Here is a 16662-nt window from a genome sequence, read left to right as displayed (position 1 = left end):
GAATATGTCATTGAACATACAAATTATGTCATTGAATATGTCATTAAGCATTTTAGATGAAGATCATGGAAGAAGAGTAGACATCCACCATATTGTGATATTCATCATAACAATATAATGATTTTTCCATCTAAATATAAGACGTAAGCTCATTGATAATGTTCGACACTTGTCTCTCTAACATAAAGTCTATTTGGCCAAATTTTCAAATTTTTTTAGTTGTTTTACAATTTTTGTAGTATTTGTTATTAATTAAAGAAATAAAATAATTTATATTTTGCTTGTGATAAAATGAAGAAGGTCTATTGTCACCACCCTAAACCCGGACCCGGTTGTGATGGCGCCTCTGGTGAAGACAAGGCCAGCCGACCAACACCCAATTCATTTTAAACAATTAAAATATCACAATTTAAGTCATTAACATGATTAATTCCCAAAAAAAAATAGTGAAATAGTACAATTTACGGGAAAACCAATACAGCCCGACATCGGGGTGTCACTAGTCATGAACATCTAACATAAGTCTAAAAGTCTGAAAGAGTCTACACAGTCTATTACAGAACTAGAAAACAGAAAGTAAGATAGGAGGGAGGAACACTGGGTTGCGAACGCCGAGCAACTACCTCGTGGACTCCAAATGGCCTGCTGGGAACAATGAACCTCACTGGCGGGACTCGAAGCTCCTGAATCTACACACAGGGTGCAGGGAGTAAAGTGAGTACTCCAACTCAGTGAGTAATAACAATAAATGAAGACTGAGCGATAAGAAATCACGTAAAAAACACAATAACATGCTATAACGAGGCAGAGTAAAACCAATAAAGTGCAATAAAATAATGAAATCTCATATAACACCTTAGTTCAATATAGGCTTCTTAAAAACACCTTTTTAACAGTTAACCAAGTAAATGAAAGGCAGCTAGAAAAGATAAACACATAAAATCCGCCCCTCGGGCACAATATCAACAGAATCAGCCCCTCGGGTTATAACGAGGAACAACACTAGCCCCTCGAGCTATATCTCATATCACAATGGGTACCCGCGCTCACTGGGGGTGTACAGACTCCAGGAGGGTCCCCTTACGGCCCAAGCGCAATATCAAGTCATCTCGTGGCATAATCAATAGGCTCTCGGCCTTATATCAAGCCACCTTGTGGCATACAAATCTCAGGCCCTCGGCCTCATAATCATAAATCAGTGTATCACTGCTGCGACGTGCAGCCCGACCCAAAAGTATCCTCATAATACAGGCTCTCTGCCTTACTCAGTCAGAATCTCATAAGCCAATCGGGCAATAGTAAGACATGATGCTCAACCCAAAATATCATTTAATGTGTTAAAACAGAGTAAACATGGCTGAGTTATGAATACAGTAGAATATAGCATGACTGAGTACAAGTACAAAGTCAGAACAGTGAGGAATAGTAGTAAAAATCCCCTAAGGGTCCAAATAGTTGGCACGAGGCTCAAATGTGGCATTCAGACCAAAACAGGATGATAGCAAATAGTTTTCAATTAAATACGCGGTAAAACAATCATTCGGGATGGACTAAGTCACAATCCCCAACGGTACACGACTCCACGCTCAACATCTAGCGTGTGCGTCACCTCAACATAGCACCGCGATGTGTAATCCGGGGTTTCATACCGTCAGAACAATATTTACAATCATTATCACCTCAATCTGGTCCAAACTCTAGCCCGCGACGCCTTTACCCCTTGAATCGGCCTCAACTCATGTCGAATCTATCCAAAAATCAGAATCACGACGTCAAAATATGCTAAGGGAACGAAGCCCATGCGAAAATAATCTATTTACAACATAAATCCCGAAATTAACTAAAACCCGACCCCTGGGCCCACGTCTCAGAATTCGATAAAATTTACATCAATAGATTCATTATCTCCCCACGAGTTCATACATATCAAAAGTCCTAAAATTCGACCACAATGACCCCTCAAATCCCAAGTCAAGGTCTCCAATGCCAAGCCCTAATCCCCAATTGTTTTAACCCTTAATTTCCATTAATCTTTTGCCAAATCAGTGAAATAATGCCATATGATCGATTATTAGGTTCAAAAATCTTACCTCCAGACGTTATCCCTTGAATCCCTCTTCAAAAGCTCCCAAAAAGCTCCAAAACCGACTTGAAATGGTGAAGAACAACTAAAAAATCGCGAAGGAATTCTTTTATACCTTCTGGCCCAGGCTTTTCGCACCTGCGGTCCAAATCCCGCTCCTGCGGTCCCGCTTCTGCGGTCTAGACCACCGCACCTACAGTTTTCACTTAATTGACTATTTCCGCATCTACGGTTGAAATATCGCACCTGCGCCACCGCTGGTGCGCCTCCTCGATCGCATCTGTGGTTCCCGCTAACCTTCTACTTGGCCGCATCTGCGGCTGCCTTCCGCTTCTGCGGGCATTGCACTTGCGTCCTCCTTACCGCATGTGCGATTATGACAGCAGCCAAAAATGCTTCAGCTCCCATACTTAGCTCCAAACCTTCTGCCAACCATCCGAAATCACCCCGAGGCCTCCCAGACCTCAACTAAAAGCACCAACAAGCCATATACCATTATTCTATCTTATACCAATCCTCAAAATACCTCGAACAACATCGAATTCAAGCCTAAGGTTCCAAAATCTTCCGAATTACGCTTTTGATCAAAAAGTTTACCAAACTACGTCCGAATGACCTGAAATTTTGCACACCTCCCAAATGACACAATGAATCTACTGCAACTTTCGGAATTCCATTCCGACCCCTATATCAATATCTCACCTATCAACCGGAAAACGCCAAAATTTCAATTTCGCCAATTCAAGCCTAAACCTACTCCGGACCTCCAAAATACATTCCGATCACGCTCCTAAGTCCCAAATCACCTAACGGAGCTACCCAAATCATAAAAACTCCAATCCGAGATCATATACTAACAAGTCAAAACTAAGTCAAACCTTTCAAATTTTAAGCTTCAAACTGAGAACTGTTCTTCCAAATCCATTCGCAGGACCATGAAAACCAAAACCGACGATTTACATAAGTTATAATACATCACACGGGGCTAGTCATGCCTGAAAACTGGCGAGCAAAGTACAAAAACTCAAAACGACCGGTCGGACTGTTACATCTATTATCAGTTAGATGATTCTATGTGTGTGTTTTAGAATGAATTTAAGGATCTATACTTCTCAAAAAGATTTAAGAAAAAACTCTTAAATCTTCAAAAAATATTGTGTTCTCGATGAAAGTAAAAAATAAGCATGACAACTTATGAAATTTTAGCAATGAATAAATCTTAAGTTAAAAATATTGACTAAGATGATTGAGGACTTCTATATTATTACTATTTTTTTTCATTTATTGAGTTGCTAATGAATAAAATCAACAATCATCATTTCAGAAACTCATATTTTTCTCTTAAACTTATTTTTTAACTCAAATGTAATTAGTTAATATAGTATTTGTGTAATTTTTAAAAAATATGTATTTATTGAGACGGGATACACACGCAACGCGCTCATCGGAAGACTAGTCTTATTTAAGTATGTCAACTCAATATAAGGCTGTATTGCCATGTATCTTCCTTCTTTCGCCGTCTTCCTTTTTTTTTCTCCTTTTAGAACAAGTTTTGAATATATAGTCAGACTCATCTATAATATTATTTCTATAAATAATATTTCAATAAAAGTTAAGTTTTTCTCGGAACAGTTATATATGTAGAATCTCTACGATTACCAATGATAAGTCCAGAGATTTTGACCAAATTTTTAAAAATTTAGTACACCATTTCTGATGAAGAATATTTGTTAATACATACTTCAATGATTAAAGGTTTCATCCAATTCCATTAAAAATATACTTTTATATTTTCATTCCATTGCACTAAAGTTATATCGTGCATAATATCTAATATTTGAAGGTCTGCACGTATCTTTTGTTGAAAATTTGGTAAAAGTTTCATCAATTCAAGCGTTATATAGGCAGACAAGAATCTACAAAATAAGCTATAATTATAGAATTTTTCTACCAATATTGAAACTTTTTAAATTTTAAGTAGCTTTAATTGTGTGTCTTGGAGAAATAATATATTAGCTTTATTTAATAATAAATTAGTTAAACGTGCATATTCTTTGAGATTCTAAATTTGAATAATTTTCTTATTTTTATTTGTAACATTAAAAAAAGGAAAAGATATAATTTGTGTCTATAATAGTCAATAATAGTTAAATATCAAATGTTGTAATAATTGTATAACAACCTTGCTATAACAACCAAATATATAGAAAATGATACTGTATAGTCGCTCTAAAAATAATAGATGAATATATATATTTTGTATATATACATTATGTATGTTATATACAAAAATTATACAAATATTATACACTTTTTTGCCTACTGAATGCAAATTATTTCTGGTACGGGCTAAAAGTTAAAAAATCCAAAATATCGAAACAAATGAGACTGTTAGAGAGAGGTTTGACTGTATTATCTTTTCAAAATGATTTCATTATGTGAGAAATTTGAAGTGGCGTATCCACAATCGGATAATTTTTAAAAACCTGTATGTAAAATTGATGCTCATTAAACAATCATTCGGATAGCCACTTATAATAGCCTGTTTGGACAAGCTTCTTTATGGTCAAAAGTGTAATTTTTGCCCAAAAATATTTCAAAGTTAAAGGTGTTTGGTCAAACTTTTAAAAGGAAAAAGTGCTTTTGAGTAGAAGCAGTTTTTTAGAAGTAGAAAAATGCAGTTTTTTTTTTCCAAAAGCATTTTTTTGAAAAGTATTTTTTACATAAAATACATTTAGAAGTACTTTTAAGAGTTTGGTCAAATATTAATTGCTGCTCAAAAGTGGCTTTCAAATTAATTAACTAAACACAAGCAACTTATCACCGGTACTTTTGGAAAAAAAAAAAAACACTTTAAAACATACTAACTGCTTCTGACCAAAATTATTTCTTTAAAAACACTTTTGAGAAAAATAAATTAAAATAAGCTGATTTTAAAAACTTAGCTAAACAAACTACTACGTAGTATTAGTTTATTAATTGAAAAAAGTGGTGAACCATAATCCAATTCAGTCCCTTCATAAATTAAACACACACAAACATGGCAATGTCTTCAAAAAATAACAAATAATCACAAAACTTCTTCTCGAGTGCAACATTTAAAAAAAGGAAAAAAAGCAGGAATGAACTTCAACTCAACAATGAGAGGGTCTTTCACCATTTTTTATTGATAGCAGCATGGAATGTTAAGCTGTATGCACATCTGATGAGGAGGCTTCATCTTGTGACCTGGTTATCTCTGTAAACAAGGAGAAATGTTAAAGGATCATGTTTAATCTTGGGATATTAATCTTATAAAATATTTAGTACAATTGGAGAAATAGATTTCAATTATAGCGCCTTTTTTATTATTATTGAGGGAATAGTTTAATAGGAATACAGTCAAACCTTTCTATAATAACCTCGTTTGTTCCGATATTTTTTTGTTGCTATCGTGAAGTGCTGTTACAGAGGACATATATTATAACATAACATACAAATCAGTTCCGAGAATGACTTGGCTAGCTTTTATAATAAATGACTATTATACAGGGATGCTGTTATAGAGAGGTTTGACTGTAAATAGTAAAGACATGGATAGGTAGCTCACCATCAGTTATCGGAAAAGTGATCTTCACATACTCTACTATGTCTGTGTCTTCGTCTCGTCTTCCATCTATCCCGCAGAGCATATTTGCAAATGATTTAGGCATCTTTGCAATCTCCAATTTTTTGAGAGCAGCGAGGAACTTGAAGCCATCTGGGATCCTCAATTTCGGGCAATTTTCAATTTTTATGCTAGAAAGCTTGGGCACAGAATTGTTTTGTATAGTCCAACTCTCCAAAAATATCAAATTCAAGATTTCTAAACGTTTGAGTTCAGTAAAACCAGAAGGAGGACTGACCATGTCCGTCCCTTCAAAAGCATTATCATCGAGGACTAGAACCCGTAAATTGGGAAGCTTAGATAAACTTTCCATAGGATCTTTCTCAAGTTCAGAGCCAATCAGGACTAACTTAGTCAAACTTGGGGAGATTTTGTTTTTTGGTGGCAGCTCGCGGATATGCCCCTCAATGCAAAAAATTCGGATAGCTCGATACTGTAATAGTTCCCTGATAACAGAATGCCTGTTATCTACAAAGCAGTCAAAGTTTCTGACATCAATAGACAACTGGATCTGTTTGTTGGAAGGTTGTTTCAGATGCTCGTTGATGAACTGTAGGTCAGTGAGATCACCGTCAATCTTCACAGCTAGGTTATGAAGTTCGGTCAATGTCTGCAGATCAGTAACGTTGCACACCCTTGTGATGAAGTTCTCTAGTGTCTCAAGCTCTGTCAAGCCATCTAACCGCAATTTGTCTCCAGTGTATGTTCGAAACATCCGTGGAAGATATAGATGTTTCATTTTTCTCATCTTCCATAGCACGTTTGGCAGAATCACCTCAGTAATCGAATCATCCACGCGCAAGTCAAGTACTTGTAAGCATAGCAAATTACTAATAGCCGCTGGTAACTGAGTCAAAATACATCTCTTGAAACTCAGATACCTCAAGCGAACTAGCTTGGATATCCCTTCCAGTAATTCACTCCGTCTAATAACTGACCTCCCATCAGCTGCTATTTCGTCCCATCCAATTTCAGCCCCATCAAAATCGAGAAGTCTAAGCAACCTTAACTCCTCAACATCAAACTTGCCTGACAACCGTACAGGTCTCTTGGCTTGCCGCTTGTGTGCATCAAGGATATGTAGGCTATGAAGGTTCCAAGTGTGCTGTTTCTTGGCCAGAATGCCGCTATCCTCTAGCTTTTCTAGACACACGAACAAGCGTCCTGTTTTGTTTCTTAAAAATGACGAAGTGGAATTTGAACCTACCAAAGAATCAATCCTGTGGCTGAAATTTATCTGGTTACCCTTTGATATACATAGTTGTCGCATCATTCTGGTAACGCGGCAAAATTTGAGCCTTCTAACACTTGGAGCATCCTCTTCTTCAACCTCAACCATACTCATCCTTGCAGGTTCTGTTAGATATTGCTCTGCTACATTTAACGCTGTTACTCCGACTCTGATATCTTGCGGCTTTACTAAGCCTTCGACGATCCAGAAGTGATATAACTTCTCTGCATCTATCACTGAGTCTTCTGGCCAAAGGCCCAAATAAATAAAGCATAGTTTGAGGTGATCTGGTAAGTCATCAAAGCTCGGAGCTAAAACTTGTAGTACATTGTCAGTTAGAAATGACATCAAGTTTTGATGCACTATACTCCACTCGTCCAGGCTTTCTTTACCTGCCAACTCTTGACCGAGTTTGATGATCGCCAATGGGACCCCTTCACAGCGTTTCACCATCTCCTTCCCTATATTCTCCTTCTCTGCGCTGAGTTTATCTTCTGCCACGAGAAATCGAGGGTTATTTAACAAAAAAGGAACAACAAATTTACTCCCAAAAAAAAAATTGTATCCACTAAATAAGCAATATGCTGGAACCCGGATTTAATAACAGCTTTTAGGATGGCCGAGAAATATAGGTACGTACCTTGATTGTGTCGCCGGTATTCTTCCATAAATAACTTCCAGGCGTCGTTTTTCATGAGGCGGCGCACTGTGTAGACAAATGGCGGCTTGAGAATACCGTATTCAGCTACTTGCCTCTTCCGTGTGGTAAGCAATATGCTGGAACTGGAACCCTTCTTCTTAGCTGATAAGAGTAGACGCTGCAGTTCATCCAAAACTCGAGTCGACCATACATCATCTAGAACAAACAGGAATCTTCCACCTTTTTTAATAGAATATATAATATCATCAGCCAACTCGGCTTGTGGTTTGTCGGCTAAATGACGACGTGATTCAATGCAGCTAAGAATGTGCATAAGTATGTCTTTGGTGTTAAACTTGGAAGAAACAGGGATCCATATTCGATACTTAAATTCTAACTCAATCCCTGGATCTTGGAACACTTCGTGTGCTAGAGTGGTCTTTCCTACTCCGCCAACCCCACAGAGTGAAATAACTTTTAAGTACTCGGACTCATCGATGAGGCATTGGAGTAGCTCAGATTTAACTTTCGTGAGGCCAACAACATCGCGATCAGGTGGGAGGTTGTAATAATAATCGGGGCTCTTCCATTCGTCGTCTTTCTCATTTGACTCAGGCAAGTAAGATAACTTCTCAAGAGCATGTTTGACCTCGTCGTACAGTTCTCTTACCTCACACTTGATTCTAAAATATGGATCATCATCTTGGCTTTGCATGCAACATGACATACATCCCATGCTAAATTTTCTGGACTTATTCCTTGATAGACCATGATTTCCGATGGCGTACTCTATGTTAAATGAAACTTCGTCAATTTTGGTGATCAGCTCGTCTATTGTCTCTCTTTGACTTGGATCATCGTTCTTTAGAATAGACCGATTATCCTGTAACAGTTTAGTTATATCCTCGATGCGTTCACTTAACCCAATTTCCAATGCTGTTTCTTCATCGGACAACCGGCTAAGTCTTTCCGCTGCAACTGAGATTTCGAGCTCCTTCATTATCTTTTTTCTTAAAAATATGAAAAAAGAAAAATATCGATTTGAGCAGCTCAACCAAAAGGATTGAGAATTTAAGGAAAGAAAATATTTACGTTTAATGAAAGAAAACAATAGCCTATATTGAAAGCTTTCACTGGACACCAGAATGGAGATGTCAATGGCAGCACGATCTATTTTAATGGAGTTAATCCTATATATATTTTTCCCCTCAAAAGTCAAAGTTCCTATAACGAAATGTCCAAATATGTTGATAGGTTTTTTCAGCATGCCGCCTCCTCCAACTAATCCCTACTTTTATAAAATAGTTTATATTTAACTTATGTTATACTGACTTTGCAAATCAAAACACTCTTGCCGTTATAAAAAATGTTAAAAATGCCCATTTAGATGGTTTATTATATTGAATTGTATTGTTACTTTAAATACAACATTATATTGTTTTGATTGTTACTTAAATTTTATTGTATCGTATCGTTAAATCCACTTTATCTAACGACAGATTTGGTGTGGTCGCATTGTTACCTTGTCTTTTTTTCTTATCTTGCCCTTTATTATTATTATAAATAGTCCTTTATCCTACCTTTTTTATATAATAATTCTACTCCGTATCATAATTTTCTTTGTAATACTACAAATTTATTCTTCATATTGCCGGTACGTGAAATCATGAAACAACAACAAACGATACAATTTATCAAAATATTGTATTTATCAAACGATACAGTATAATACAATACGATACAATATGATACATTATGAAACGATACGTAACAACCTTCCAAACAAGCTGTTAATGGAACCCCAGCTGGATAGAGAAAAATGTTTTAATACATGCCTTGAGAGTTAAATCTTCTTTCACCATTGTATAAGTTGTCCAGCTTTTCGATCCGGCTATAGTCTTCTTTCGTTGAAAGTGAACTTAAATTCTCAATCCTTTTGGTCGAACTTCTCAAATTGATAATTTTCCTTTTTTCATATTTTTAAGAAAGCTGAACTCTTTTGGAGGTTTTACCGTAGTAGCTAGCTAGACGACAATGAAGGAGCTCGAAATCTTCTTTGCCATGGAAAGATTTCGTCGGTTGTCCGATGAAGAAACAACAGCAGATATTGGGTTAGGTGAGCAAATCCAGGATTTAACTAAACTGCTTATGGATAACCAGTCAATTCTAAAGAATGCAGGTCCAAATCAAAGCAATACAATAGAGCAGTTAATCACCAAAATTGACGAAGCTGCCTGTAATACAGAGGAAGCCGTTAAAAATCATGGTCTAAGAAATAATTCTAGCAAAATTAGATGTTTGAATTTACCCTCTCGTCTTTCAAAATCTCATGATCCACATGCTAGAATCAAGTTTGAGCTAAGAGAATTGTACTATCAGGTCAAACATGCTCTTCAGAAATTATCTTACCTCATATCGGACTTGCCTGCAGAATTAACAGAGAAAGACGAATGGGAAAGGCTCGATTATTACAGTCGGCCAGATCGTAATTCCATTGGGTTGAAGGAAGATAAAGTTCAGGTTATCGAATATCTAATGGACGAGTCCGAGGACTTAAAAGTCATTTCACTATGTGGATCTGGCGGAGTGGGAAAGACAACTCTTGCTTACGAGATCTATGATCACCCTGAGATTTGGTACAAATTTCTTCATAGAATCTGGATTCCCGTATCTTCCACGTTTAACCCGGGAAACATCCTTCTGCATATTGCTCGCTATTTTGACAGAAAAAATTGTACCGATAAATCAGAAGATCAGCTGGTTGATATAATCTTTAGAAAACTTAGTGAAGGTGGAAGATTCCTGTTTGTTCTAGATGATATATGGTCTACTGAAGTTCTGGATGAACTGCAGCGTATACTCTTAGATGACCGTTTCTCACCAATTACCAACAAGGGTCACAGAATATTGCTTACGACGCGGAAGAGACAAGTTACTGAATATGGTTTTCTGAAGCCACAATCCGTCTACACTGTGCGCGGACTGAAGGAAAACCACGCATGGGAGTTACTTATGGAAGAATACCGGCGACATAATCGAGGTACGTACATTTCCTCTAAAAGATGCTCTGTATAGAATTATGGAGTTTGACTTGACACTAAGTTTAAGAAAAAAGATTTTTTTAAAAAAAAAGAATTTATAGTATTAAAAGCTTAAGGAATTGTTTGGTTACTGGGATAGAATATGCGATTGTAATGATATAACTAATCCATGAGATATCCTTGTCTATCCTCTTGGTAATCGAATAACATCTAAAGGGTAAAAAGCATTATATATCTTTCAGTTTTTGCGTGGCTATAAAAAAAATTTCATTAAAGATAAAATAAATAAAATAACAAGTTTAAAGTTAAATTGGACGGGCTATGCTTCTTGTGCTGATTTTTGTTGAAGTGTGTATATTAGTCATTTTAGTTAGTTAAGTTGGTAATTAGTCGGTTAGTGGTGACAATTGTCACCAGCTAAGTTAACAGTAGAGGTTAGTGATAGTAAGTTACATGTGTATATAAGAGCTTATATTGTATACATCTTAATTCAGGTTTAGATGATGGGTTTATCCTGTGCTCTTCTCTCTTCATTTCTGCTCTCTATATGGTAGAAGACTCTAGAATTTATCAATTTTGCCATACCTAAATAATCTATTAAAATAGGCGAATACCATACAAGAAAGAGTAGAAAATTAATCACCTCATCTTTTTCACAACAAATCACCACTATGTCTTAAAATAGGTGGTAATATGTAGCTAAGTTGAAAATAGGCAATCTGAGAGGGAAAAGAATGGTAAAATTGCGACCCATACTTTACTGTCATATTTTCTACAATATCATTGTATTTTTACTTGTAATGGGTCATTTATCATGTTTTGTTAGTTGTCAAACCATATATGTTATAATGTAAGAAAGTGGAAAAAACTTTAATGTCACCTTTTCCTTTTTTGTTAAATTCTCGATTTCTCGTTGGCAGAAGATAAACTTAGCGCAGAGAAGGAGAATATAGGGAGGGAGATGGTGAAACGCTGTGAAGGGGTCCCAGCGGCGATCATCAAACTCGGTCAAGAGTTGGCAGGTAAAGAAAGCCTGGACGAGTGGAATATAGTGCATCAAAACTTAATGTCATTTCTAACTGACAATGTACTACAAGTTTTAGCTCCAAGTTTTGATGACTTACCAGATCACCTCAAACTATGTTTTATTTACTTGGGCTTTTGGCCAGAAGACTCGGTGATTGACACAGAGAAGTTATATCACTTCTGGATCGTCGAAGGCTTAGTAAAGCCGCAAGATATCAGTGTCGCGGAGAACTATCTAACAGAACTTGCAAGGATGAGTATGGTTCATGAGGTTGAAGAAGAGGAAGTTCCAAGTGTTAGAAGGCTCAAATTTTGCCGCATTTCCAGAATGATGCGACAACTATGTATATCAAAGGGTAACCAGATAAATTCCAGCCACATTGTTGATTCTCGGCTAGGTTCAGATTTCTCTTCATCATCTTCAAGAAACAAAACACGACGATTGTTTGTGTGCCTAGAAAAGCTAGAGGATAGCGGCATTCTGGCCAAGAAAGAGCGCACTAGGAACCTTCATAGCCTACATATCCTTGACGCACACAAGCAGCAAGGTAGGACTCCTGTTCGATTGTCAGGTAAGTTTGATGTCGAAGAGTTAAAGCTGCTTAGACTTCTTGATTTTGATGGGGTTGATATTGTATGGGACGAATTATCATTTGGATTACTGGAAGGTATATCCAAGCTAGTGCACTTGAGATATTTGAGTTTCAAGGGATGTATTTTGAATCAGTTACCATTGGCTATTAGTAATTTGTTATACTTACAAGTACTTGACTTGCGAGTGGATGATTCGATTACTGAGGTGATTCTGCCAAACGTGCTGTGGAAGATGAGAAAAATGAAACATCTATATCTTCCACGTATGTTTCAAACATACACCGGAGACAAATTGCGGTTAGATGGATTGACAGAGCTTGAGACACTAGAGAACTTCATCACAAGGGTTTGCAACGTTACTGATCTGCAGACATTAGCCGAACTTCATAACCTAGCTGTGAAGATTGACGGTGATCTCACTGACCTACAGTTCATCAACGAGCATCTGAAACAACCTTCAAACAAACAGATCCAGTTGTCTATTGATGTCAGAAACTTTGACTGCTATGAAGATAACAGGCATTCTGCTATAAGGGAATTATTGCAATATCAGGCTGTTCGAATCATTTGCATTGAGGGGCATATCCGTGAGCTGCCATCGAAAAACAAAATCTCCCCAAGTTTGACTAAGTTAGTCCTGATTGGCTCTGAACTTGAGAAAGATCCCACGGAGAAGTTATCTAAGCTTCCTAATTTACGAGTTCTAGTCCTCGATGATAACGCTTTTGAAGGGACACATATGGTCAGTCCTCCTTCTGGTTTTACTGAACTCAAACGTATAGAAATATTGAATTTGATGTTTTTGGAGAGTTGGACTGTAGAAATCAATTCTATGCCGAAGCTCTGTAACATAAGAATTGAAAATTGCAAGAAACTGAGGATCCTACATGACTTGAAACTCCTTACTGCTCTCAAAAAGGTAGAGATAACAAAGATGCCTAAACCATTTGCAGATATGCTCCACGAGATCACTTCTGCGAGAATTGAAGGTGAGTTATCTACCTGAATTAATATTTTCTTCAGTTTTCTCTATATATTTACACATTAAAAATAGCAAAGTATTCAGTCTTTTGTGTGTCCCCTATTTCTTCCATGTCTAATATAAATATAAGACTCCTAAGATTAAACATGATTCTTGAACATTTCTCCTTGTGCACAGATATAACCAGATCACAAGATGAAGCTGAAGCCTCCTCTGGGTTTGCAAATAGCTTAATAACATTCCATGCTGCTGTCGATGGAAAATGGTGACAAGTCAAAGGCAACACGATTGTGCGGGATGCTTCTTTGAGATGTGGAAGACCCGATCACTTCCGAGATGGTGGTAAAGAGTTGACATTGTTTCTTATTAATAACGCTCTTCAACTTGTGCAAACTTGAGAAGACGTTCTGTTCTTCGTTATGAAGAAATTGTCATGTTTGCGTGTGTCTGTCTCTGTTTAATTTACGAAGGTTCTTCTGTTTGTAACACAAAAATCACTTATTATGCTTATTGCACTTAGACTCAACCGGATTTCACAAATTGTTAGCGCCAAATACAATTTTACCCTCTATATTATTAACTTTATTTATTTTTACTTTTTAAATATTACATTCGAATTTTTCTAAAAAACATGCAGGATGATTAACAGTTCGGGCGGCAAAGGGTTTGAGCATTTTTATTTAAGTGTGAACAGAAAAACTTCAATCTGCTTGTGCACAAGAAATAATTTTTATATAAGTTTGAAAAGAAAACTTCAATCCGCTTGTGATTGAGCTCTCAAGAAATAATAGAAATTTAGCGAGCAAGCACAAAAGACCCAAAAAAAACAACACAAAAGACCTAATTTCTCATGTTTCTCCTCTTTCATCACTGTCTAATGATGTCAATCCAGTACATATTCCATATTCAAGCTAGAAAGGGATCGTACATGAGCAAGCTGAACTTATTCTGTTCTTTCTCTCCCTCGTTTTTCTTTTGTAAAATGGGCAAAAAAGATGGTATATGGCTATATGCTAGAAAAATTTACAGAGCGAGAATAACTAGTTGTATACCTTTGTAACGCAGCAAAATCATCCCCAAGTCAAACTTCAATTCATTAGGAAACAAAGTTTAATCCATAAATGAAATATCTTCTTATCATGTGTTTTCTTTTGTCTTAAACAGCGAGAGAAAAGTTTCTTTGCTAAGAAGAGAAGGAAGCATTCTTTTTTACCTCCTTTCCAACATTGACTGCATTAACTTGTTAAATTATCATGTCGTTGAACCAGGTTCCTACCCCCAATCTTGATCTTATATATCCTAGTCTTAAAGGTAATCATGACTTTCAATGGTTCGCATGAAGGGGGAACGAGTTTCAAGTTGGTAAGTCTTTGCATTTCAGCCTCCTCAACTCTTGATAAATTAGATGAGTTGCTTTTAAACTCCAATATTGAGTTCTTGATTTATGTGCATGTTAGTACAGCCCGAGTGACCATGAATTTGATAAAAAATCTTTTTTAAACTCTACTAATATTTTGTTTCGATGATGTCAAAATGGGGAAATTAAGTATGTGCACATATGCTAATCAGTAAACATGGTTGTCTTGTTGAGTTTGTCTATTTGCAGGTTCAAAATATTGAATTCTTCCTAACCATGTTTAGGGTTGCAATGAATGGAGGGCGACTCCCTTATACTTGTGCAAACAAGGACAAATTGAAGAAGAGTATTGTTAATAAAACAGGTTCTTATTGCTGAAGATTGATGAAAAAACGAGCAAACTGTTGACTGATTTACACATAGATTTGTCATCATAAAAAATTGTCCACCTTTGTTGAGCTGAGCACGTGTTATGTTTTGATGATTAACAAACCAGAATTTACTATGTTGAAAGAACCAGGTTTCATGAACATGTTATTATGCTACTGGATTATGTACAAATATGTTGTCAATGAAAGAACCGACCACCAGGTCCTTTGAAGAAGATGTGCTTAAAAGTGGTTTTGATGATTAACCAATCGCTGACAATGAACCAACTCTCATGAAGATGTTTGCTATGCTGATATACATGGTTGCAGATGTGTCATGCAAATATCGAAAGAACCAGGTCCCTTAAAGACGCTGATCAGAAGCTGGAAGCTTATTCCTAGTGCAAGTCGGTTGAGCTGGAATTCTGTTCCAGTTTAGATTCCTTGAAGGAGTTATTTCGTGGACTAAAAATATGGTAATAATTGAAGGAGTTGTGGTCAACAAGGATTCATTAATTATTGGAATACTTGCATAGAAATAAAAAGCATGTGAAGGAGTCTTCTAAGGAAAGTCAAATCTTAATGCAAGTCGGGTTTCTTAAAGAATTAGATTCATGGACTATATGGAAAATATTAGCTAGAGGAATTCGTGTTTGAAAAGAATTCAACAATTATGAAAGTACTTGCCTTAAAGGAAAAGGTTTGGGGAGTTTAAAAACAAATAAGGAAACCAAATCCTATTTGGATTCTTTTTTTTTTTAACCGATTTCTGTTAGGTTTTGGAGCATAAATTGGAGAAGGATTTCATCCAACCTCATCTCTATATAAAGCATCACGTTGTTGCTATTGAAGGTAATGTTATTCCATTCAAAAACGGAGAATCATACAAAAAAAATAGTGTTCATAGCAGAAGGTGCTTTCAAGGATTCAAGCTACTCAACTGAAGAACCAGGTCCAGAAGACGAAGTTGCTGATGTTCTTTAGTTATTTAGTTTAAGTCAATTGTTCTTAAATTGTAACCTATTTTGCTTTTGAGAAGTGTAAACATAGGTGATCACCGGCCCTTCCTTAGATCCCGCGCATAGCGGGAGCTTAGTGCACCGGGCTGCCTTTTAAAACATAGGTGATCAATTTCTGAAGAGTTTGTTTTTGCTTTCTAAGCTAGAGTTAGTCTCCTTGGTTATAGAGTTGCAACCAAAAACTTAGCTACAATTGGGTTGATTGTAAGAGTAAGATACTAGAGTAAGTCCCTTTGGTTATTGAGTTGTAACCTAAAATCCTTCTTTGAAACTAGTGAAGTTTTGAGGCAAATCCTATGAGGTCGTAGTTTTTTAATCCTTTGGGCAAGAAGATTTTCCACATAAAAATTACTTGTGTCTTTAATTTCCGCACTTCACTTTCAGTTTTGTGTCAGAATAATTTAGTCAAAGAATCAGGTTCTTTGGCACACGAAAATTGGGCAAGATGCAATTTACCCTCCCCTTCCCCCTCTTGTTTCTAGATGCATCCTAGAATAACAACCTTGGGCAGTTAGAGCTATTTATTTTTATGAAAAAGCAGCTATTCTGATCATTGCTGCAGCCAATGCAAGCCAGCCAACTAAGAAACTCTGGGGAACTTCGCAAGTTACACAAAAATATTGATAAATGATAAGGGCTCATAGGTTCAGCAATTTTATTTATCTGTCTGACATC

At 36.5% G+C, this 16662-nt stretch overlaps 2 protein-coding genes across 3 annotated transcripts; one reads left to right on the top strand and one right to left on the bottom strand.

Annotated features, from left to right (window-relative positions):
* Positions 1-5075: 5075 nt before the first annotated feature.
* Positions 5076-9160, bottom strand: LOC107829258 (putative disease resistance RPP8-like protein 2). 2 transcript variants are annotated; one of them, XM_016656732.2, is made up of 3 exons: positions 7601-9160; positions 5673-7454; positions 5076-5321 (listed from the first exon to the last, which is right to left on the bottom strand). In XM_016656732.2, the coding sequence occupies exons 1-3, from the start codon at positions 8865-8867 to the stop codon at positions 5269-5271; spliced, it is 3102 nt and encodes a 1033-aa protein (XP_016512218.2). In that variant the 5' UTR covers positions 8868-9160; the 3' UTR covers positions 5076-5268. The 2 variants fall into 2 exon arrangements, with proteins under 2 accessions (XP_016512218.2, XP_075113117.1); XM_075257016.1 differs by having other exon boundaries at positions 5673-7451.
* A 216-nt stretch (positions 9161-9376) lies between these two features.
* On the top strand, positions 9377-13838 carry LOC107790554 (putative disease resistance protein RXW24L). The gene is made up of 3 exons (XM_016612490.2): positions 9377-10640; positions 11562-13250; positions 13421-13838. Exons 1-3 carry the CDS (start codon positions 9635-9637, stop codon positions 13510-13512), a joined length of 2787 nt encoding a protein of 928 aa, XP_016467976.1. The 5' UTR covers positions 9377-9634; the 3' UTR covers positions 13513-13838.
* The last annotated feature ends 2824 nt before the right edge of the window (positions 13839-16662 follow it).

This window comes from Nicotiana tabacum, chromosome 7 (genome assembly GCF_000715075.1).
Source record: "Nicotiana tabacum cultivar K326 chromosome 7, ASM71507v2, whole genome shotgun sequence".
NCBI lineage: Eukaryota > Viridiplantae > Streptophyta > Magnoliopsida > Solanales > Solanaceae > Nicotiana > Nicotiana tabacum.
This window is presented reverse-complemented; position numbering and strand designations above follow the sequence as displayed.